Here is a 25,298-nt window from a genome sequence, read left to right on the forward strand (position 1 = left end):
GAGACTATTCACTGGCTTATTAGCAGAAGTTTTCAGCTTCCCAACACCTTATCAAACGCCTTACTTAAGCTTCCCAGCACAATTGCTCTCTGTAGGCAGGCAGCAGCAAGAAGGGGCTTTAACCCCTTAAGAATTCTCACTGAGACATGCTAACTACAAAACTGAAGTTATAAAAATAAGGAAACATAAATTATACTTAAATCATTGTTCAGGACAAACAATGACTGGGTCTCAAACATGGGATTAAGAGAGACACAAAGGAGAATAACAGAATACTTAAAAATTGTTCTCAATGTTTTAAAAAAAACTTCAACATTAATTCACTTGTGGGAATGAGACTCCGTACTTCATTAATATTTTGGCTCTAGACAGATTGTCAAGCTGTTATCATCACTTATTACACTTTTACAACTATCTACTAGTCCTGATTCTGCAAATCTGAAATCCTTACTATGTCTTTAATGCAAAACTAGGGGATAATTTCTTGAGCCATGCCATTACAGTGATCTCTTCAGATTCCATTGGTGAAAAACAGCATTTCACCGACAGCAACTTTGGGCTTTATACATGCATTGACACCAGATGTCGTCAGCTTGCCCAGCAATAACAGCAAGCTAATAAAATGTGAGGCTGGATGAACACAGCAGGCCAAGCAGCATCTCAGGAGCACAAAAGCTGACGTTTCGGGCCTAGACCCTTCATCAGACAATAACAGCAAGCTATTGACAGACTCTCTGTAATTAACATCACAATATGAGCCAATTTCTTTAAGCACCGCAGGTGGTATCAGAGATAGTAGGAACTGCAGATACTGGAGAATCTGAGATAACAAGGTGTAGAGTTGCATGAACACAGCAAGCCAAGCAGCATCAGAGGAGCAGGAAAGCTGAAAACAGGTGGTATCAATTCACATGTAAAATAGTCTTTTGACAACAAATTCTAACAAGAAAAGTTTCACTCTCGCCAGTGAATTTGGAAATTGTGACTTCATGTCCTACTCCAGAGCCTCAAGCACAAATCCAGGTTGAGACAACACAGTGTGGAGCTGGAGGAATACAGCAGGTTTTTCTCAAGAAGGGCCCTGACCCAAAACGTCAACTTTCCTGCTCCTCTGATGCTGTCTGGCCTGCTGTGTTTCTCCAGCTCCACGTTGTGTTGTCTCTAAATCCAGCATATGCAGTTCTGCTGTCCCTTAATCCGGGTTGATTCACCTTGGCAACAGTGAAGGGATGCTGCAGTGTGCAAAATGTTTTGTTTCAGGTGAGATGTACAGTTGTTTAACTAATTTTTTTTAGGTAAATTCATGCATCTTTACTCTTTTCACATATTTATAAAACCAGCATCATTCTGGCCATTTAACAGCTTTGCCTACTCAATATTTTCAAGTATTTGATCCTCTGTCCATGCTTTGTGACATCTTTCCATTATTTCTATTTTACACTAAATGCATGTTTTCAATTTTATGACATCATAATCATTATTGTATTCCCACAAAACTCACAAGGGGATTAGAAATGGTGAGAAATAATAAACTGGAGTTTAGACAACTGAGATATTAATGTTCATCGTGCAATATGGTGTCAAAATTTTCAAGAACCAATCAACAATATTTTCTGCCTTTAGAATAATTTTAATATTAACAGTTCATCTAGTCATTTTAAACATTCACATCTTTTGTTTCCGTAAGCAATAAGTGTTTCATTTTAATTTTCTGGTAAAAATCCATTAATGTGTGTTCTTCTTGTTTTGGTTAATAAAAACAAATTTCACCTTTCATCATTAAATGAACTATTGTCTCAAATCGTTAATTTTCCTTTATCGCTAAGTGTCAATAGGAGAGACAATCACAAGAAGATAACATTCCACAGTGTTATGTGTGGCTCAGTAGCAGCTCTCTTGCTGGAGTCAGGAAAGTTGCACGTTCAAATCTTGTTTTATTTTCTCATCAACCTGCTCAGAGATGTTATCACACACCTCGGGAGAAGGTGGAATTTGAACCTGAGCCTCCTGGTCCAGACAGGAGACACTACATTTTTTAAATTTCAAAAATATACTTCATTCATATATATACATACACACAAATTCAGTTTGGTTCTGTACAACAGCACATTGAGGAAACAAACAGCATAGAACATAGAACATTACAGCACAGTACAGGCCCTTCGGCCCTCGATGTTGTGCCGACCTGTCATACCGATCTCAAGCCCATCTAACCTACACTATTCCATGTATGTCCATATGCTTGTCCAATATACAAACCAAAGGCATTTCTTACTTGCACAAGACTATATTTACATGCATTTGAGGCACCAGGAGGGTCCGATAACTGAATGGACTCCCATTTAACTTCACCAGAAGGACCTCAGATGGTGGGCTTTCCCCACTGTACCTTGGCAGTAGCTGCCGCAAGTGTTAGTGCGTCCTTCAACACATAGTCCTGGACTTTGCAATGTGTCAGTCTACAACATTTGGCTGTGGTCAGCTCCCTGTTCTGGAAGACCAACAAGTTTTGGGCAGACCAAAGAGCACCTTTCACCGAGTTGATGGTCCTTCAGGTGCAATCGACGTTTGTCTCGCTGTGCAACCCAGGGAACAGACTGTACAGCACACAGCCCCGTGTAACAGAGCTGCTTGGTATGAGCCTCAATTAAAAACTACTGCATCTTTCTCATTCCAGAAGGAGATGTGTGACAGACTCTATCCCCTCATCAGCTGCTTCGAGGGCAGCATGCAATGGTTCAGACAGACCGGGCATACAAGAAGGATCTTGCAGTGCCATTCCCACCACCGTCCAAGTACGTCTTGGTGCTTCTTGGAAAGTCCTGATGTTGAGGCATTCTGCCAAATGACTTTGACAGTCTGCTCAGGGAACCATGTGACAGAATCCACCCTCTCCTTTTCCCACAGGGTCTCAACAATTCCACGTGCTGACCACTTCCTGATGGCCTTGGGGTCGAAAGTGTTTTTTTTTGCAAATTTCTCCACAAAGGACAGGTGATATGGAACTGTCCAACTACTTGGAGTGTGACAGCAAGGCTAGTCCCATTCTTCACAACACGGGGACAGGTAGAACCTCAGTACGTAGTGACACTTTTTTTTTGAACATACAGCATTGAACAATACAGCACAGAAAAGGCCCTTCGGCCCTCGATGTTGCGTCGGCCTGTGAACTAATCTAAACCCATCCTCCTACACTATCCCATCATCATCCATATGCTTATCCAAAGACTGTTTAAATGCCCCTAATGTGGCTGAGTTCACTGTAGTGGCAAGCAGGGCGCTCCACGCCCTTACCACACTCTGAGTAAAGAACCTGCCTCTGACATCTGTCTTAAATCTATCACCCCTCAATTTGTAGCTATGCCCCCTTGTACAAGCTGATGTCATCATCCTCGGAAAAAAGAGTCTCACTGTCCACCCTATCTAATCCTCTGATCATCTTGTATGTCTCTATTAAATCCCCTCTTAGCCTCCTTCTCTCCAATGAGAACAGACCCAAGTCCCTTAGCCTTTCTTCATAGGACCTGCACTCCAGACCAGGCAACATCCTGATAAATCTCCTCTGCACCTTTTCCAATGCTTCCACATCTACTTGGTGTTTGCGTACCAAGGGTCTACGCACAGCTTGATGCAGCCGCACCCAAAAGTGGCCATCAGGATGAGGGCAGCGGTGTGTACATTCTTACCCACTACCACCACGACACAAGAACCTGGCATCTCACTGCACTCCTGGGAGATGGCTAAATGTCAGATTAACCAACATTCAAACTGGATGTTAAGCAGACAATGTCTCCATCCAGTTGGATGCAACAGATTCCATGGCACTATTTCAAAGAACTGAAAGGGAGATTTTGCTCAGAATTTTGGGAAATATCTGTGTCTAGGCCTGGTCACGTTTCTATTTGTTGGACCTGACTGCATGCAAATTATTTGCCACTTTCCTACATTAAAACAGACACCTCACTTCAGAAATGCTAGCTTGCCATAGTGTGCTTTGGAATAGCTTGAGGCTAAAATAGCTATTGATATATGGAAGTCTTTTTTTCTGTTGTAACTTACATACCGAGTAGGATCGAGCCTCAAGTGGTGAGAAAATCCACTCAACATAAGCAGTCATTCCTGGCTGGATCTCTCCTCGTGGGTTTAGGCACTGGAAGATGGGATGGTTGTAATTCTGCTCCTTAGCATCTTTCACAGAATCCAGTTGAATGTCATAGATAACTCGCACCGAGCCTCCATTGTATAGCTCATAAATCTAGAGTAAGCAAGAGAAGCAAGGAAAGAGATGCGTACAGGGAGCCACAACAATTGCTTGGTGACCAGCCAATGCATTCCAGAGGGCCCTAGGTATTGCCGGCACTGGTTGGACATTATCCTGAAGACTATATCACAGATTAATGTTGTCCCTTTCTGCTATATACTCCACAGTCCTTCCATCGGACTGCCCAAAACATCCAAGGCATATACTACCCTTCTGCACCAATTAGAAGCTAAAATGGCTCCTTTGAGACTCGGTTGGATTTGTGACTATTAAAGAATAATCCTTTCCCCCTGCGTCCTGTACTTTGTAACTAGTCAGCCAAATTACTAAACATAATGAGGCTATTGATATTGATGGGTGAAGTGAATGGGCAAAAGTCTAGCAAATGGCATATGTGGGAAAATGTGAAATAGACCACTTTCATAGAATGGGTAAAAAAGAAGTATGTCATATAAATGGAGACCATGATGTGGATGTGCTGATATTAGATTGGGGTGAACAAAGTCAGAAGTCACACAGTACCGAGTTAGAATCCAAAAGGTTTATTTGAAATCACAAGCTTTCTAACCACTGCTCCTTCAGCAGGGGAGATGATGGCCTAGTGGTATTATCACTGGGTTGTTAATCCAGAGACCCAGGGGTTCGAATCCTGCCATGGCAGATGGTGGAAGTTGAATTCAATAGATACCTGGAATTAAGAATCTATTGGTGACTGTGAATCCATTGTCAATTGTCAGAAAAAAGTCCATCTGGTTCACTAATGTCCTTAAGGGAAGGAAACTTCCATCCTTACCTGGTCTGGCCTACATGTGACTCCAGACCCACAGCAATGTGGTTGACTCTTAACTGCCCTCTGGGCAATTAGGGATAGTCAATGAATCCAGCCAAGTTAGCGACACCCTCATCCCATGAATGAATAATGGAGTAAAAAGGTAATTTCAAATAAACCTGTTGACTATAACCTGGTGTTGTGTGACTTCTAACTTTGCATAAATGGTGAGAGTTTGCAGAGCTGAGATGCAGAGGAATTTGGGGTATCCTCACGTTTGAATCGTAAATGTTTAGCATGCAGGTAAGCAAGTAGTGAAGCAAGTGAACTGAAGGTTAACATTTATCAGAGGAAAAATTGCATTCAAAACAAGGAGGGTACTGCTACACTTATACATTAGACAGTGATTCCATCTCCTGAGTACCATGCTGAATATGGGTCACCCTTATTAAAGAAGGATGTAAATGGGTAGAGGCAGTTTGACCTCGACAAACCAGTGACTCTGTTTATACTTCCTAATCACTTAGGAAAGCAGTCAACAGAATCAAAAACCTGTCTCACCCTGGTTATATTCTCTTCCATCCTCTTCCTTCAGGCAGAAGATACAAATGTTTGAAAATATGTAGCAACAGACTCATAACAACCACTTCCCTGCTGTTATTAGACTTTTGAAGGGACCTCACATATATTAAAGTTGATGTTTCTCTGGACCTCCCCTGTAGCTGTAACACTATATTCTGCATTTAGTTCTATTATCCTGATGTACTTACCTTCGGCATGATTTGCCTGGACAGCATACAAAACAATACTTTTCACTGTATCTTGGTACATGTGACAATAATAAATCAAATCAAAGCAAATCATTTAAGAGAAGATTTACCTGTACTGGGTGAGTTGTGTCATGAAGAAAGATTAGACAGGCTAGCCTGGTATCTACTTGAATTTAGGAGAATCAGAGGTGATTTGATTGCAACACTTAAAATCATGAGGGGTCTTGACGGGGCAGAAATGGGGAGGATGCTTCCTCTAATGGGAGAATCAAGAACTAGGGATCTTTTTATCAAAATCAGAAGTTACCCATTAAATCATACTCAATTATCTTTATCCTCAGAATTTATAGATGGATTTACTCCAACATGATCAAAGTATTACATACACAACTGCAAAAAGAGCGATGACATCCTGAGGGATACACTCACCTGCTTAGGTGGGTTGGAAGTGCTGATACAAACTGGTGCAAACTTATGATGAGTGACAAGAAAGTGAATGTAGCAACGATCTTTGGGCACCGTGATGCCGATGAAATTTAACTGGAAGGAGACAGAGGATTTTAAAAAATAATTTGCATTGCCACATTAGTACTGGTTTGACTTGAAGCTGTTAAAATTGCTTTAGAATATTTTCAATTCAACCTATTCAGAGACGTTATTACACATTTCTGGAGCAGGTGGGACCTGAACCCAGGCATCTTGGCCCAGAGGTCAGGACACTACCACAGCGCCACAATAACCCTAAGAATGTGTTCAGACATAGACAGAAGATAGGGAGTTCACCTGCTTTTAAAATGTCTTTTCTCCAATGGGTAAATCAAAATTAAACAAATAATGGGACACAGGTAATCCCCAAGATTAATTTAAAGATTGAATTTGTTACTGCTGCAGCTGTAAGAGGTGCTCTCACCACCCATGCAATCACAGTGTCTGTGATCTCACTGCCAGTGATGCTGCAGTCCGCACAACATGCCCACAACTAAGAATATAGGCAATAAAAATTGGAGCTCTTCAAGTGTTTTAAACATATTCAAATCAGGGATGAAATCCTGAATTTGCTTACTGTCCCACACCAAACATTTGCAGCTCACTCCTGACTCTACACAGCCAACATCCCACTCACCGCTGTGCTGTCCTGCTGTTCCTAGGCCTGAGGGAATAAAGTGACAATTGAGAAAGAAGCAGTGAGGTGTCTAGAGCATAACACTGAATGGCAGAGGGTGGAAAAATGACAGGTAGAACTGAGAATGGAAAAATCATGGTGAGAGTTCCTCGCATGTCAGTGACATGCACTTTTTCTTATTCATGCAAGGGATATGGGCATCACTGGCTAGGCCAGCATTTATTGCCCATCCTGAATTGCCCAGAGGGCAGTTAAGAGTCAACCATGTTGCTATGGGTCTGGAGTCACATGCAGGCCAGACCAGGTAAGGATGGCAGCCTCCTTCCCTAAAGGACAATAGTGATCCAGATAGTTTGTTCCAACAATTATACTGTTAATTCCAAATCTGTATTGAATTCAATTTACATCACCTGCTGTGGCAAGATTTGAACCCAGCTTCCCAGAACATGACTGGTGTCTCTGAATTAACAGTCCAGTGATAATATCTCAAGGCCATTGTCTCCCCATATCCACCCACATATGGCTGGATAAAATGCTGTGGGAGGCAAAAGAGGAAATTATAGGGGCTCTAAATGAAATTTTTCATTCTCCTCTGGCAGGGGAGATGCTAGAGGACTGAGGCGCAGCTAACATGTGTCCCTCATCAGTAGTAAGGAAACTATTGGAGAAAATTCTGAAGGACAGAGTTAATCTTCACTTGAAGAAGCAAGGTTTGATCAGGGTTAGTAAGCAAATTTTTGTCAGAGACAGGTCATGCCTAACAAATTTGATTGAATTTTCAAGGTGGTGACCAAGTGCATAGATGAGGGTATTGCAGTTGATGTAGTTTATCTGGATTTCAGCAAAGTCTTTTATAAGGTCTCACATGCGAGACTGATAAAGAAGGTAAAAGGACATGAGATCCAACTAACTTAGCAAGTTGACTCCAAAACTGGCTTAGTGGTTGGTACACAGGGTAGTAGCAAAAGGCTGTTTATGTGACTGGAGGAAAGTGAGTAATGACATATCACAGGGATCAGTGCTAGATTCTTTATTATTTGTGATGTATATAATTGATATAGGAGAAAGTGTGGGGTGATGATAAGTAAGTTTGCAGATGACAGGGAGATTAAACACCCAGCCAATGTTAGGAAGAAGGTCTTAGGTTCCAGGAAGGAAGACAGAGATTGGTCAGATGGACAAATCAATGGAAGACGGAATTTAACTCTGATATATGTGAGGTGATGCCCTTTGGAAGACATAACAAGACAAGCGAGTAATCAATGAATGGCACGAGACTAGGAGGCTCAGAGAAACAGGGATCTTGAGGCTTTGTCCATTGATCCCTGAAGGCAGCAGGGCAGGTTAGTTAATACGGTAGTTAAGAAGGCATTTAGGACACCAGCCTTTGTTGGTCATGATGAAGATTATAAGAATAGAGACGTTATGTTGGAGGATTACAAAATTTTGATGAGGCACAGCTAGAGTACAATGTGCAATTCTAGTCACCACCCTACATAAAGGACGTGAGTGCATCGGAGGAGTGCAGAGGAGATTCATCAAGATATTCAGAGAATCCCTACAGTGTGGAAACAGACACTTCAGCCCAACAAGTCCACACCAACCCTCAGAGCATGCCACCCAAACCCATCACCCTATAGCCCACCTAATCTACACATCCCTAAAGACTATGGGCAATTTAGCCTGGACAACTCACCTAGCCTGCGCATCTTTGGACTTTGGGAGGAAACCAGAGCACCCAGAGGAAACCCACATGGACACAGGAAGAGCATGCAAACTCCACACAAATAGTTGCCCAAGGTTGGAATCGAACACGGGTTCCTGGCACTGTGAGGCAGCAGTACTAACCACCGTTTGGGATGGAGCAGTTTATCTATGAATAGAGGCAGGATAAACTTGGGTTGTTTCTTTAGAGCAGAGTAAGCTGAGAGGGGATCTGATTGAGCTGAATAAGATTATGAGTGGCATGGACAGTGTGGAGAGACAGCAACTGTTTCCCTTAACTGCATAGTCAATAACAAAGGGGCATAATTTTAAGATGAAAGATAGGGGGTTGAGAAGGGAGCTGAGGAAAAGATTTTTCACCCAGGGTGGTGGGAGTCTGGAATGCTCTGCCTGGGAGGGTTGCTGGCGTGGGAAACCTCATAACCTTTAAAACGTTCTTGGGTGGGCACTTGAAATGTCATGGCATTCAGACTATGGGGCAGAGAGATTGAGTTGTGACTAGTGTAGATTCAGAATAGATTTTAAATCAGTGTAGTCTCGATGGGCTTTATAAATCTATGGAAAGCAAAATACTGCGGAAGCCACATGCCCCATGTAGGTGGAATAAGAGTGATGCATCCAGTTATAGGTGCAACCAATGTTGTCAGTAGTTCTAACATCCCCTGCCAGTGGAAGGAAATACACTAACATGAATAAGAAGAAATATGACCGTGCACAGAGGAACAGCTGGCAGCTCAGTGAGTACCTCATCAGAGAAAATTGTTGCAGATCTGCCTAATTTGAATCTCATTGACGCCTAGCAGATACCACTCTCACCCCCAGACAGAATATTGTGGATTCAAGTCCCAAGACACAGGCAAGAACAAAACTAAGAGTGGGTTGTCACTCTAGAGCAACTGAAAGAGTGCAGCTCTATCAAATGAGATGGCAAACCAAAGCCCCAACAACCCACTATTTATCCTTCAAATAACATCGATCATATTATCTGTTTATCACTTTGCTGCTTTTGGGACCCTAGCATTTGCTACATTGGACAGTATACTTCAAAATTGAAATTGCACTTCATAAGTATTTAATTGGATGCACAACACTTTGGGTTATACTGGGGTCATAAAAGTTACTATATAAAATAAGTCTTTTTCTTTCTGTACTCAAGAACAAATCATAACATGTGGGTCCCATCTGCTTGTTCAGCTTGACATGAAAGATCCTAGTGCACAATTCAAAGAATAGCACACATTTTTCTGGAACTGTTCGGCAATATTACTCCTAGAGCAAATACCACAAAAAATAAACAGACATGGGCCAAAAGATGTTGTTGGCATGGAATGCTTGAGGCACTAGAACTAAAATATCACATCAGAAAACTGACTCAGTGAGCAAATGTTCTGTGATTTTGGGACGATGCAATAGTACATTGCATTAGTGAGGCTTCGCAATGAACCAGAACTAGGGAGAGGTTGAATAGAGATAATAGGAACTGCATATGCTGGAGAATCTGACATAACAAGGTGTAGAGCTGGATAAACACAGCATGCCAAGCAGTATCTTATGAGCAGGAAAGCTGACGTTTCAGGCCTAGACCCTTCTTCCCTGGAGCATCAGAGGTCAATGAGTGGCCTTATAAAGGTTCATAAGATCGTGAGAGGTAGGGATATGGTTAATAGACAAGGTCTTTTGCCCAGGTAGGGGAGTCCAAAACTAGGGAGCATAGGTTTAAGGTGAGAAGGGAAATATTTAAAAGAGATCTAAGGAGAAACTTTTTCAGGCAGAGGGTGGTGCACACATGGAATAAGCAGCCAGAGGAAGTGGTGGAGGTGTATACAATTACAACATTTAAAAGGCATCTGTGTGGGTATATGAATAGGAAGGGTTTAGAGGGAAATGGGCCAAATGCTGGCAAATAGGACTAGATTTATTTAGGTCATCTGGTTGGCATGGACAAGTCTGACTGAATGGTCTGTTTTCATGCTGTATATCTCTACGACACAAACTAGTTAATAATCCTTTGGCACAATGTCCTCGCATTTGTACAATTTTCCTTTATTGATAATTGTCTCTCTTTGACGAAACGTTTGCTTTGCTGGCAAGTTTGGCATTTGTTGTTCATCCCTGAATTTGCTCCTGGCCATTTCAGCGGAAAATTGCTAGTCAAACACCAACATTCCCTTTAAGCTGCACAGCTGAGCTGAAGTCCCGTGCCGCCAATCATCATTAGCATATCAATTGCGGCACTAACTTCCGGCTCTGTCTGACCTTGCTGCCATGCACAGGCCTCAGATCTACACAGCGGGGAAGAAAATTAGAGCAGACACTGTCAGTGACATTACTGTGGGTCTGGAGGCACAAAAAGGCCAGACTAGGTATGAATGGCAGATTTCCTTCTCTAAAGGACATTAGAGAGCTAGTGTCTTTCAAAAATATATGCACATAATCCTCAGCAACAGTTCACACAGTTACACTGCCTCTCCTCAACTTTTCCTACTAAAGTGTATCACTTCACATTTCTCTGCATTAAATTTCATCTGTCAATGACTGCCCATTTTACAGGTTTAGTTGCATTTGGGGTAGATAGTGGCATTATAGCAATGCTGCTGGAATAGAAATTCAGAGGTGCAAGCTAATGTTACAGGGACATTGATTCAAAATCCAACACAGGAGGGAGTGAAATTTAAATTCAATGAATAAACCTGGAATGTAACGTTAGTTTAAGTAATGGTAACCATGATGATTGGTTTTGATGACAACCTGTTTCAGGAAAGGAAAATCTGTGACCTTAGCCGATATGGCCAATGACTCCAGATTCTCAGCAATGTATGTGGTTGTGACTCAACTGCCTGTGAAACAACCCCAGCAATACACTTAGCTCGAGTGCAGTTAGGGTCGTGCAACAAATGCTGGCCTTGCCAAGGATTCCCGCATCTCAAGAAGGAATCAAGAAAATAAAACCCACTTCAAATCTGATACTTATCGTGTACTGCATTTCAGAACTTTGCATCACCTGCAAACATTGAAATGGTGTCCAGTGGTCCTAATGGGGAACACTTCTGTACATATCCCTGAAAAACACCTATTCACCATTACTCCTTGCCTTCAAACTCTATGCCAATTTTATATCTGTGCTGCCACTAATGCTTTAAGAGAGCAACCCATCTGGAAATGGAATTCCATGGGCTACACAAGTAATGGTTAAAGTGTTTCTTTTTCATTCTCTGCCAAGTGGCTATTAAGTTTTAAAAAAACCAAAGTATAGCCCGCTAACAGGAATTTTATGCAGCATGGGAATTTCCCAAACCAATGTTATTTCAGTGCACCTGCTCTAGCATTTGCTCAAGGAAATAGCAGTGTACGAAACTTGGCACAGATGGCACACTTCAATGTTTTTCTTAAATGAAACCCACTTGAAGATAAATATTTATCAACCTTTACTGCATTACGCATGGTCATTTCTCAGCGACATCATAAGCTGTAATTTGATACAAACTCAGAATATTTATCATCTTGTCAAACTACTTCACAGAATCACAGAATAGTTATGGCGTGGAATGAGGCCATTTGGCCCATCATGTCTGAACTCTGACTTCCATTTGTACTTTTTCCAATGCTATCACACACTACTGAAAACAAAAAAAAACTTGCATTTACATAGAGATAGTAAGAACTGCAGATGCTGGAGTCAGAGGTAGCACAATGTGGAGCTAGAGGAACACAGCAAGCCGGGCAGCATTAGAGGAGCAGGAAAGTTGACATTTCGGGTCGGGACGCTTCTTCAGAAATGGGGGGAGAGGGAAGGGAGCTCAGAAATAAATAGAAAGAGGAGGGGTGGGGCTGGGGAAGGTAGATGGGATGGTGATCGGTGAGTGCAGGTGGGCAGTGGTGGGGATAGGTCAATGAGGTGGGAGGGGCGGATAGGTGGGAGAGAAGATGGACAGGTTGTGTCAAGTCAAGGAGGAAGAGATGAGACAGAGGATTGTTTATGGGATGAGGCCAGGAGTTGGGAGATTTTGAAACTAGTAAAGTCCACATCAAGAATATTGGGCTGTAGGCTCCCAAGGTGGAATGAAGTGTTGCTCCTCCAGTTTTCGGGCGGCGTCATGGTGTCACTAGAGGAGGCCCAGGATGGACTTGTCACTCAGGGAGTGGGAAGGGGAGTTGAAATGGTTCACAACCAGGTGTTGTCATTTGTCGTGAACACAGTGCAAATAGTCTACAAAGCAGTCTCTGAGCCTCTACTTGGTCTCACCGATGTACAGGAGGCCACATCGGGAGCAGCAGATGCAATAGACCACACTGACAAATGTGCAAGTGAACATCTGTTTAATGTGGAAGGTTTGTTTTGTGCCTTGAATGGAGGTGAGGGGGGAGGAGTAGGAGCAGATGTAGCATTTCCTGCAGTTGCAGGGGAAGGTGCTGGGGGTGGTGGGGCTAGTGGGGAGTTTGGGGTGGACGATGGAGTCGTGGCAAGAGCAGTCCCTATGAAAGGTGGATAGGGATGGAGAGGGAAATATATCTTTGGTTGTGGGATCAGATTACAGGTGGCAGAAGTGGCGGAGAATGATACGTTGGATACGGAGGTCAGTGGGGTGATGTGTGACGTCGGGCAGAGGTGCAGAAAACATAAGAGAGCATTTTCAACCACTGAAGGAGGGAAGTTGCAGTCTTTGAAATAAGAGGACATCTGGGATGTTAGAGAGTGGAACATCCCATTTTGGGAGCAGACGCAGTGGAAGCAGAGGAATTGAGAGTAGAGACGTGGCAGAGGAATTTGGGAGTAGGGATGCGGCAGAGGCAGAGGAATTCGGAGTAGGGATGTTGCAGAGGAATTTGGAAATAGGGACGCGGCAGAGGCAGAGAAATTAAGAGTAAGTTAGCTTAGCAATAATTCACTCACTGATGCTGTAATAGGCCCAAACATCTTCAGTTGTCTCATCAATGATCATCCCGCCAAGTTAAGGTCAGAATTAGAGATGTTTGCTGATGATTACATTGTTCAGCACCATTTACCACAAACTTGACTTGGTTCCAAAAAGATTTGCAAGGATAGTACCAGGGTTGCAGGTAAAGAGAGAGACTGAATAGGCTGGGGCTATTTTCCCTAGAGTGTCAGATACTGAGGCGTGACCTTATAGTGGTTTATCAAATCATGAGGGATATGGATAGGATGAATAGGCAAGGTCTTTTCTTCGGGGTAGAGGAGTCCAAAACTAAAGGACATGGGTTTAAGGTGAGAGGGGAAAGATTTACAAGGAATCTAAGGGACATTTTTTTCATGCAGAGGGTGGTGCATGTATAAATGAGCTGCCAGAGGAACTGGTGGAGACTGGTACAATTACAATATTTGAAAGGCATCTTGATGAGTGTATTAATCGGAAGGGTTTAAAGGAACGCTGGCAAATGGGACTGGATTAACTTAGAGTATCAGGTCGGTATGGATGAGTTTGACTGAAGGGTCTGTTCCCATGCTGTACATCTCCTTGACTCAGATACTGCCTGACAATTACCATCTCCAACAAAAGAAAATCTAACCATTGTCCCTTGACGTTCAATGGCTTTACCATTTCCCATTATTAATCTCCTGTAGTCACCATTAACCATAAAATGAACTGGACCAACCAAATTAGTATTGTAACTACAAGAGCCAATCAGAGACCAGGAGGTCTGCAGAGAGGTACTTACCTCCCAGTTCCAGAACCCTGTCCACAATCTACAAGGATCGAGTCAAAAGTGTGATGGAATACTCACCAGCTGCCTGGATGAGTGCTTAAACAACACTCAAGAATTGTGACTCCATTGAGGACAAAATAGCCTGCTTGACTGTCTGTGGATGTGGTGCCAATTTTTCCCTCCCCCATTAGCACACAGTAGTGGTAATGTGTACAATCTACAAGATGCACTGCATAAATTCACCAACTCTTCTTTGACAGCATCTTCCAGTACCATTTCTCCATCCTAGCCTTGAAATACATTACCATTTCATCAGTGTCACTGGGTGACTTTGTCAGAACTACCTCCCTCATGGCTGTAGTGGTTCAAGAAGGTGGATTACCACCATCTTCTCAACGGAATACATGCTGGTTCAGCCAGCTAAGCCCGTGTGCCATGAATGAATATAAAAAACGATATTCCCACATGCTTTGGAACTAATTAAGTACTTTGGACGTGTAACCACATTTGTAATGTAGGAAATGTACCATCCAATTTGTGCTCAGCAAGATTTCAAAAATAACATAGGTAATTTTTTTTTAAGTGATTGGAGAGACCAAACTCAAACTGGATGATTGCTGCTCCAATACACGCGCCATCCTAACTTTGAAATATATCGCTGTTGGTTCTAATGTCGCTAGGTCAAAATCCTAGATTCCCTCCCAAACTGCACTGAGTCCATCTGTACAACTGTACTGTGGTGGTTCAAGAAGACAGCTCACTATCAACCTCTCAAGGGCAATTAGTGATGGGCAATAAATTCTAGTCCAGCCAGGAATACACACATCTAATGAACAAATTGAAAACTCTAAAATTTCAATCTGTCGGCTGTTGCAATGATAAATTTAAGCTCAGTCTAAGTTCATGGAACAACATCTCATTTTCTGCTTATGTACTTTATAGCCTCTGGACTCAACATTGAATTAATCAACGTCAGACCATGAACCCCATCCCCAATGTTGCTACATGCTGATCTGAGTCTTGTTCATCATGTTTTTGCTTTCTACAGAGGGTGGTGGAAGCTGGTTTGTTAGTACAAAGCTTAGGTAGGCAGATTTTTAATTAGTAAAAGAATCAGGAATTGTATAGAAAAGGCAGAAAAGTGGAGTTGAGGATGACATCATTGAATGGTGGAACAGACTTGATAGGTGGATTGGCTGACTTCTGCTCCCACATCTAATACATTTTTGTAGAGTCGTTTTTACGGCGAAAGGGTTGAATCTTTCTTTCTGATATTTGCTATTGAGACAGGCTGGATTGTATTGTTTTATTTGGAGCAGAGAAGACTCAGAAGGGTCCTGATCAAGCTGTATGAGACTATGAGGGGCATGGACAGGATGGATAGAAAGCAACTGATCCCCTTAATAAAAGGGTCAAGAACGTGGGGCCACATTTCTAATATGAAAGGCAGGAGGTTTATGGGAGATTTGTGGAAAATATTTTTCACTCACAGTGGTTGGAATCTGGAATGCACTGCCTAGGATAGATGAGATGGGAAACCTCACAACCTTTAAAAAGTGCTTGGATGAGCACTTAGAATGTCATAAAATTCAAGGTTATGGGCTAGGTGCTGGAAAGTGAGACCTGTGTAGATTTAGAGTAGTGTTTTTGTCAGCATCAACAAGTCATATAGCCTCTTCTGTACGATTCTATGAGACCACTGTCTATAGTTTTTGTATAATGTAACATAGTTTGTGTATTTCTTTTGTATAAAAACATTCAATGTTTGTTTGTTGAGCATATACTGGCAGCCTCTTGTGAATGTGCTCTGTGATTGATTGCCACAATAAACAAAAAAAGTCAGGTCTCACTCTGGAATCTGACTTGTCCAGTACTACCATCAGCTAGATCATAACTGAAGCAAACACCTATGGAGCAAATAAGATAAAAATGAGCAAACGACAAGTACATGCTTATACCATTAACATTCTCAACAAGACATTCCTCTACTTTAGGCATAAGCTATACAGAAAATAAGTCTCTCATCCCAAAGTCTTGACTCAGCAAGTGAAGTTATAAAGTGAATCCATGCCTTGTGAAGGCAGAGAGGAGAATCATCCCAGATAATCTTCCAAAGCATGACATAACATTGGCCATTGGTGATAACAATACAAATCTTTCACTTAAAATACTGCTAAGGCTACAAAATATAAACACGTCTGCAGTTTGGGATTTTCCCCACTGGTCAAGGAATAGAACATTGATTGGCCAATATGAATCCCACACCTTGGCTTCTTCAATTATGACAAGCTTTGTTATTCCTGTAAATGTTGAGGGACAACTATTTGTCCTAATAACCCTTAGCAGTGGGCAGTATTTGAAGAGTCTTGCCCCATATCTGGTGCATTTTGAAATCTTTTTCCAGTTGTACAGTTCGTCTCATTTAATTAAAACAAAATGCTCTCTGGGTAACACAAATTATTCCTTACCAAAATTTCACGACCATGTGAAAGTTTCAATAAAATGGGGATCCGATCAGTGCCTATATATTCATGCCTGAGAAGAGGGAACAATTTAAATATAAAGTTATTTTCATTGCTATTTCAAAACACACATAAAAAATCTGTTGTAGGTACTTAAATGTGCAGTTTATATCCATCTCAGATCGGAATAAAGCTTTGAACTTCAAGGTCTGTGTTGAAATGAAGATTAGTTCAAAAGTTTTCACTAGTACTCTTTTGCTCAACTCTGATTAATATTCAATATATTTTGTCCAGAGTTAGAGCCTTTGTATAGCACAGCTTTAGTTTAAGAGTTCATCATTTTATTTGGAACATAATTGCTGAGTTTGTACAGTCAGAAGTCACACAACGCAAATTTATAATCCAACAAGCTTATTTGAAATCACAAACTTTCAGAGCACTGCACCTTCATCAGCTGGTGAAGGTGCAGTGCTGTGGAAGTTTGTGATTTCAAATAAACCTGTTGGACTATCACATAGTATTGTGTGCCTTTTGACTTTGCTCACTGCAGTCCAACACCAGCACCTCCACATCACAATTTTATACAAGGCACTGTAATTAACCCCTACGGTCTTTAAGCAAACATTTTATAAGATATTGTCACAGATGCCTATTGCCCTCAAGTACCTGTTGCTCCTCTGTATTGGCACTATAGGGTATTCTCATATCTCTACTGCTCCTTACACGCAATGATAGTAGCCATTTTCACTCATCTTTAGCATGCAGTGGAGAAATACAAGTTTGAAGAAAAGGATTCACTGAAACTTTTGCTTAATATCATTAATTTATTCAATTAATGACTTTTTTAAAAAATGCATGCAGTTTCTGACCTGACGTAACACTTTGTCACAAACACTGTGGCATTAATAAGAACTTATTTTTATGTTGAGCCTTTAACCTTACAAGGCTCTTTATAAAAACAATTATCCAACAAATGGTTAACCAAGCTATGTGATGAGAAATTAGAATGAGTTGGTTAAAGAGGTAAGTTTTAAGGATCATCTTAACTGAGGAAGGGAAAGTACAAATCTTTTGGAAGACAATTTCAAAGCCTAGAATGCAAGCAGCTGATATTGAGGCTGCTAATACTGAAGACTGAATGCATAATGGTACATATACATTGATTGGAGACAATCAATGCACCGGATACGGTTCTGCCTGACCGACCTCTGTTTGAAATCATTTTAACACGCTGCATGGCATCTTTCTAGAATACACTATTTCAGATGGCCTGAGCATCTTACAGAATTCGATTCATTCCCAACTTAATTTGGAGCAATAAATCCAGCAACACTATACAGACATGATCAACTCCTGCCTCAGATTGGACGTACTTGGACAAGCCGTTATAATGTTTGCCATGTGTGACAGGAGGAAAATTCACATAGATGCACCCCCATACCATCTCTAGTCTTAATACCTGTAAGTTAGTTGAATAGTTTCTCGCTTCCCAGGAAGCAAGCATCCAGATTTTGGTTCCACAGTGAAGAGCCGATTATCATCAATCCTCATTTCGTGCAGCTCAGTAGGGTTGAATTCTCCAGTTTCCGCCCAGTATTCCAGGTCCAGTTGTTGGTCTTTTGGAAACAGGAAAGCCCTTGATAATGTAACAGGCACAAATCAAAGGGAAAAATGATATAATTGTCCTCCAGGTTATAAATTCAGAATTTAAATGCAAAACCTACTCTCAAGCTTGGGTTACTTGTCCTGATCATAGAAAAGTCATTCGGCATCATAAAGCACAGAAAAGGGCTATTCAGACCATGTGGCTTGTATAGCATCTTTGAAAATCCGATCCAAGTAGTCTCTCTCCCCACCAACTAGCACTTTTTCCACAGCCCTGCAAATATTTTCTTTTCAGCTATTTGTCCAATTATTATCTTTTGAAAGCTAGTGTTGAACCCGTTTTCAACTTCCTTTCAGGCAATGCATTCCAGGGCAGAAAATATACCGCAAAAATAAATTCTCATCTTCTCCCTGGTTATTCTACCATTGTATCCTTTAGTTACTGATACTCCTAGCAGTGGAAATACTTTCTACTCACTTAATCTTATTAAAAACTTCACCATTTTGAAGACTTAATTATGTAAAGATAATTGTCATTTCACCTGACATATACTTGAAATGCTTTTTATACTCTGAACGACCTAGCCTTTGAAGGCTATAGTAAACCTAACCACAGTAGGTTGCCTGGCAATCCATGGAAAGGGTCAATGAATCTCCAAAAAATAAATGTTACCTGAAATCCAATCTAAATATTTTTAAGAGCATTTAACACTGATGTCCTGAAGCCTTCCCTCCCTCTATATCTAGCAAAATATCTAAGAGAAACAGGTATGAAATTGAAATAAGTCCATGCATAACCACACATGCAAAATTTGGCAGAATCATCAGCAAAGTAATGTTGAGAATTGTGGCTCATTGCATAATTTCTTTACTTCTTCAGAAGCTGGACAATTTATAGACTGGCTGACTACATTCAACCCCTCTACCACAAAGGAGGACAAGGGAAGCAGATGATGGGAATGTCACCACTAGCATGTTTCCCTCCTAGCCACGCACAATCCTTGTGTGGAAATCACTCATCATTCATTCACTCTCGCTCAGTCAAAATTCTGGAACTCCCTCCTTAACAGCACCTTCAAAGAGTGATCCATGATTCTAACATCATGAAAAGCAATGGCAGTCAATGCATTGGAATGTCACTACATGCAAGTTCCCCTCCAAGCCACTCACTGTCCTGATTTGGAAATCTATTACTGTTCATTTACCATTACTCAGTCTAAATCCTGGAACTCCTTCCCAACAGCACTGTGGGTGCCCCTACATTCCAAGAGCTGAGCAGCTGAAAAGGGTGGCTTACCATAACCTTTTCCAGAGCAATTAACAATGGTCATTAAATGCTGGCTCAGCCAGTGAAGTGCACATTTCATAAAAGAATGACAGCGACTGGGAAAAGCAATTCAGTGTGGGAGAGTATATGTCAAAGTGTTAAATAAATGTGAGCCCTTTCTTTCCTTACTTGGATAAATTTTCTCTTGGGTCTTCCTCTATGTTCCGTGAAATTAAACCTGTATCTTTTCAGTTCTGCCTTTATAATGACACAACTGTGGAATAAGGATATTAGATTTTTCCACTGTAATTTGATTACAGGTTAAATTCCTCCTGCCTTCCTGTCTAATGCATGTGGTACCCACCAGTCAGCAGGTGTCATCTCCTTGTTCTCAATCATTAGCAGGACAATGGATGGATCTGCACAGATGGGTGCTGCTCCAAAGTTGAAATCCACCATCACTGGAGTAGACACCGAGGGACGTCGACTCATGCTACACGAGAAATAGAGGAGACTGTTAGCCAAATCTTCCACAAAAGAAATAAAATTGTTTTTGTATTGCATGCCGTTATGCAACTTGGCCAACACGTGTAGAGGATCAAGAGATGCATTGTGTGGCATGGATCTCAGGAAATCACTGGTTGCTTGATGCTGTTCCACTGTTTAACTCATACAAACAATATCTCAAGCAATCTCTGCATTTCTATATTAATTACACATTAAACATGCTGCAGGAAGTTAGAGCTCATAATTAATAGTGAAAAGATCTAGTGAAAATTTGCAAATGCTATGCCAGTCAACTGCCTCACTCCAGAAAGAGAACAATTTAACAAAAACAACAACAACAAAGTTGCTGGAAAAGCTCAGCAGGTCTGGCAGCATCTGTGGAGGAGAAAACAGAGTTAATGTTTTGGTTCCGGTTTTCACTGGACCCAAATTGTTAACTCTGTTTTCTCCTCCACAGATGCTGCCAGACCTGCTAAGCTTTTCTAGCAACTTTGTTTTTGTTCCTGATTTACAGCATCCGCAGTTCAGTTGGTTTTTATTAGAGAAATTTAAACTGTTTAATATTATGCTTGAAGATAGTTGTAAATGCAGCATAAAGAGTTTCAAGAAAGATTTGTTTTTGTTTTCCTACCCATCACTTTTTTGACGCTCTCTCCCTTAATCTAATGCTTCCCTCCCTTTCTTTGTTTCTCCTTCTGTAACCAGTTTGACTCTATTTCACCTGATTTCCTTCCCTGGTGTTTGTATTTCTTAATCAGTCTTCAAATGGTGTTTAGTTAAGTCTGTCAGCTACAGTGTGCTGTTGTCCTTGCCACGTATTGTCCAACACACAAAATTGATACGGTTCAGGAGACAGCCATTTAGCCCATTGTGCTTGCACTGGTTCTTCAAGGAGCAACATTACCCAATGCCAATCTTCTGTGTTTCCTCCAGACACTTGCACTATGTCTATCCAAATAATCATCCAATGTCAACTTGAATGCCTCAATTGAAAGTGTCCTCACCACTCTTCCAGACAGTACATTCCCTACCCTAACTATTCAGTGTAAGCAAGTCTTTACTTGCATCACCCTTGCTTCTTATGCACATCACTTTAAATTTATGCCCTCATTCTTTTTATGATGGGGACTACTTTTCTCTATCTACTCTATTCAGCTCACTCTTGATTTTGCAAACCTTTTGCAAATCTCCTCTCAATCTTCTCTCCAAGAACTGTCCCAGCACACACTTCCAGCTAGTTACAGCAAAAAGTAAAATTAGAATTGAGGGGTTTAGAAGAATGTCTAATTAACACTGCATACCAATTATTTGAGAAATTTGAAGATGTTGAGCATCCATCTGCATTACAAATGGGTAGAAGCTATGCTACAAATATACATCATCGTCTTTTGAAGGGATCTGGAGCAATCAACTCCCTCTGGCCAATGAACTCAGACGTAATATGTTGGCCTTAAAGGGGGTGTAGCCTTATCGAAATAACACAAGCTCAAAAGGAATTACAACATATGTAATTATAACATATACAGTTTGCAAAGGGAAAGGAGAAATGTATAGTATAGCAGGAGGCAATTTGGTTCATCACACCTGTTGCAGAATTCTTCGCCTATTTAGCGAATAGGTAAAAGCACACTGAAGATCAACACACCAGTCACTAAAAGTTCCTAGAGTCACATGAAGAGAGATGATTGGTGGTGAGTTTAACCTGAGGGTTATTAACCCTGGAAACTTTTCTTCATGCAGAGGATGGTGAACCTATGAAATTTTCTACTAATCAAGAGATTTACCAGGATGTTGCTGGGTATGAAAGTTTGAGTTATAAAGAAAGGCTGGACAATCTGGGATAATGAAATGTGAGGCTGGATGAACACAGCAGGCCCAGCAGCATCTCAAGAGCACAAAAGCTGACGTTTCGGGCCTAGACCCTTCATCAGAGAGGGGAATGGGGTGAGGGTTCTGGAATAAATCGGGAGAGTACCCTAGGAATAGGTACCCGGTGTGGCTTCCTCTACATTGGGGAAACCAAGCGGAGACTTGGGGACCGCTTTGCAGAACATCTCCGCTCGGTTCGCAATAAACAACTGCACCTCCCAGTCGCAAACCATTTCCACTCCCCCTCCCATTCTTTAGATGACATGTCCATCATGGGCCTCCTGCAGTGCCACAAGGGTGCCATCCGAAGGTTGCAGGAACAGCAACTCATATTCCGCTTGGGAACCCTGCAGCCCAACGGTATCAATGTGGACTTCACCAGCTTCAAAATCTCCCCTTCCCCCACCACATCCCAAAACCAGCCCAGTTCATCCCCTCCAGCACTGCACCACACAACCAGCCCACCTCTTCCCCTCCACCCACTGCATCCCAAAACCAGTCCAACCTGTCTCTGCCTCCCTAACTGGTTCTTCCTCTCACCCATCCCTTCTTCATACCCCAAGCCGGACCTCCATCTCCTACCTACTAACCTCATCCCACCTCCTTGACCTGTCTGTCTTCCCTGGACTGACCTATCCCCTCCCTACCTCCCCACCTATACTCTCCTCTCCACCTATCTTCTTTTCTCTCCATCTTCGGTCCGCCTCCCCCTCTCTCCCTATTTATTCCAGAACCCTCACCCCATCCCCCTCTCTGATGAAGGGTCTAGGCCCGAAACGTCAGCTTTTGTGCTCCTGAGATGCTGCTGGGCCTGCTGTGTTCATCCAGCCTCACATTTCATTATCTTGGATTCTCCAGCATATGCAGTTCCCATTATCGCTGGACAATCTGGGACCTTTTCAACTGGAGCGTAGGAGGTTGAGAGGCAACCTGATGAAAATTTATAAAACAATGACAGGTATAGATAGAGTAATTTTCTTTTCCCTAGGATGGAGTATTTGAAGATTAGGGGGCATATTTTTAAGGGGAGAGGAGAGAGATTTTAAAAAAGATAAAGGAGGCATTTTTTTTTACATAGTGGGTGGTTCACATGTGGAATGACCTACCTGAGGAAGTGATGGGCACGGGTACATTTACAACGTTTACAAGATATTCGGATAGATACACCAATAAGAAAGGTTTGGAGTGATGGAGGCCAGGAGCAGGCAGGAGGGGCTAATTTAGGGTAATAAAATGTGAGGCTGGATGAACACAGCAGGCCAAGCAGCATTTCAGGAGCACAAAAGCTGACGTTTCGGGCCTAGATCCTTCATCAGAGAGGGGGATAGGGAGAGGGAACTGGAATAAATAGGGAGAGAGGGGGAGGCGGACCAAAAATGGAGAGTAAAGAAGATAGGTGGAGAGAGTATAGGTGGGGAGGTAGGGAGGGGATAGGTCAGTCCAGGGAAGACGGACAGGTCAAGGAGGTGGGATGAGGTTAGTAGGTAGATGGGGGTGCGGCTTGGGGTGGAAGGAAAGGATGGGTGAGAGGAAGAACCGGTTAGGGAAGCAGAGACAGGTTGGACTGGTTTTGGGATGCAGTGGGTGGGGGGGGGAAGAGCTGGGCTGGTTGTGTGGTGCGGTGGGGGGAGGGGACGAACTGGGCTGGTTTAGGGATGCAGTAGGGGAAGGGGAGATTTTGAAACTGGTGAAGTCCACATTGATACCATTAGGCTGCAGGGCTCCCAGGCGGAATATGAGTTGCTGTTCCTGCAACCTTCGGGTGGCATCATTGTGGCACTGCAGGAGGCCCATGATGGACATGTCATCTAAAGAATGGGAGGGGGAGTGGAAATGGTTTGTGACTGGGAGGTGCAGTTGTTTGTTGCGAACTGAGCGGAGGTGTTCTGCAAAATGGTCTCCAAGCCTCCACTTGGTTTCCCCAATGTAGAGGGAGCCACACCGGGTACAGTGGATGCAGTATACCACATTGGCAGATGTGCAGGTGAACCTCTGCTTAATGTGGAATGTCATCTTGGGGCCTGGGATAGGGGTGAGGGAGGAGGTGTGGGGGCAAGTGTGGCATTTCCTGCGGTTGCAGGGGAAGATGCCGGGTGTGGTGGGGTTGGAGGGCAGTGTGGAGCGAACAAGGGAGTCACGGAGAGAGTGGTCTCTCCGGAAAGCAGACAGGGGTGGGGATGGAAAAATGTCTTGGGTGGTGGGGTCGGATTGTAAATGGCGGAAGTGTCGGAGGATGATGCGTTGTATCCGGAGGTTGGTAGGATGGTGTGTGAGAACGAGGGGGATCCTCTTTGGGCGGTTGTGGCAGGGGCGGGTTGTGAGGGATGTGTTGTGGGAAATACGGGAGACGCGGTCAAGGGCATTCTCGATCACTGTGGTGGGAAAGTTGCGGTCCTTGAAGAACTTGGACATCTGGGATGTGCGGGAGTGGAATGTCTTATCGTGGGAGCAGATGCGGTGGAGGCGGAGGAATTGGGAATAGGGGATGGAATTTTTGCAGGAATGTGGGTGGGAGGAGGTGTATTCTAGGTAGCTGTGGGAGTCGGTGGGCTTGAAATGGACATCAGTTACAAGCTGGTTGCCTGAGATGGAGACTGAGAGGTCCAGGAAGGTGAGGGATGTGCTGGAGATGGCCCAGGTGAACTGAAGGTTGGGGTGGAAGGTGTTGGTGAAGTGGATGAACTGTTTGCTAATTTAGTTTGGGATTAGGTTTGGCATGGACTGGTTGGACCGAAGGGTCTGTTTCCGTACTGTATGACTAAGGAGACACGTCATTAAATATATTTAACAAAAAAAACAGAGAGACTACTTGAAGTCAAATGTGTCAAGAGGTAAGGCGAGAAAGCAAAAGGATGGCGTTGAGATAGAGGATCATTCACGACTGCATAAAATGGTTGATTGGTTTCAATGGGCCAAATGGCTTAATCCTACACCAATATTCAATGTTTCTGTAGTCTCGGTTGTTTGTCTTGGCAGCATTACTCACCTGTGTCTGGTTGGCACCTGGTATAGCAGCTCACTTTCTGTGGGATCACGCTGCAGGTACTCGTTGAGTGTGTCCAGCGAGAAGAGGCGCCAGAGCTGCTGCTTGCTGATGCCACTAATGCTCCCCAGACAACGAGCATCTGAGATGAATATCATTGGGTAGACTCCATCGGCTATCACACGACACAAAGGTTTTCCCTCCTCACTTTCATCAGGTTCCAGCGCTGAAAATATTACACAAATGAAAAACAGTTAAGATTAATTGAAATACATGGTGGGTGCATTTTTCAT

General features: G+C 42.6%; 1 protein-coding gene across 3 annotated transcripts in view; it reads right to left on the reverse strand.

Moving 5' to 3' along the window:
* cfap65 (cilia and flagella associated protein 65) overlaps positions 1 to 25,298 on the reverse strand; it is a 168,231-nt gene that overhangs the window by 55,577 nt on the left and 87,356 nt on the right. For all 3 annotated transcript variants that reach the window (XM_048534726.2, XM_059647681.1, XM_059647680.1), the window contains 6 exons: positions 25,009 to 25,231; positions 20,011 to 20,139; positions 18,234 to 18,410; positions 16,781 to 16,847; positions 6,230 to 6,340; positions 4,064 to 4,255 (listed from right to left, as the gene is read on the reverse strand). In XM_048534726.2, the coding sequence (XP_048390683.2) occupies positions 4,064 to 4,255; positions 6,230 to 6,340; positions 16,781 to 16,847; positions 18,234 to 18,410; positions 20,011 to 20,139; positions 25,009 to 25,231 (899 nt within the window). The remainder of the gene's footprint in view (positions 1 to 4,063; positions 4,256 to 6,229; positions 6,341 to 16,780; positions 16,848 to 18,233; positions 18,411 to 20,010; positions 20,140 to 25,008; positions 25,232 to 25,298) is intronic.

This window comes from Stegostoma tigrinum, chromosome 7 (genome assembly GCF_030684315.1).
Source record: "Stegostoma tigrinum isolate sSteTig4 chromosome 7, sSteTig4.hap1, whole genome shotgun sequence".
NCBI lineage: Eukaryota > Metazoa > Chordata > Chondrichthyes > Orectolobiformes > Stegostomatidae > Stegostoma > Stegostoma tigrinum.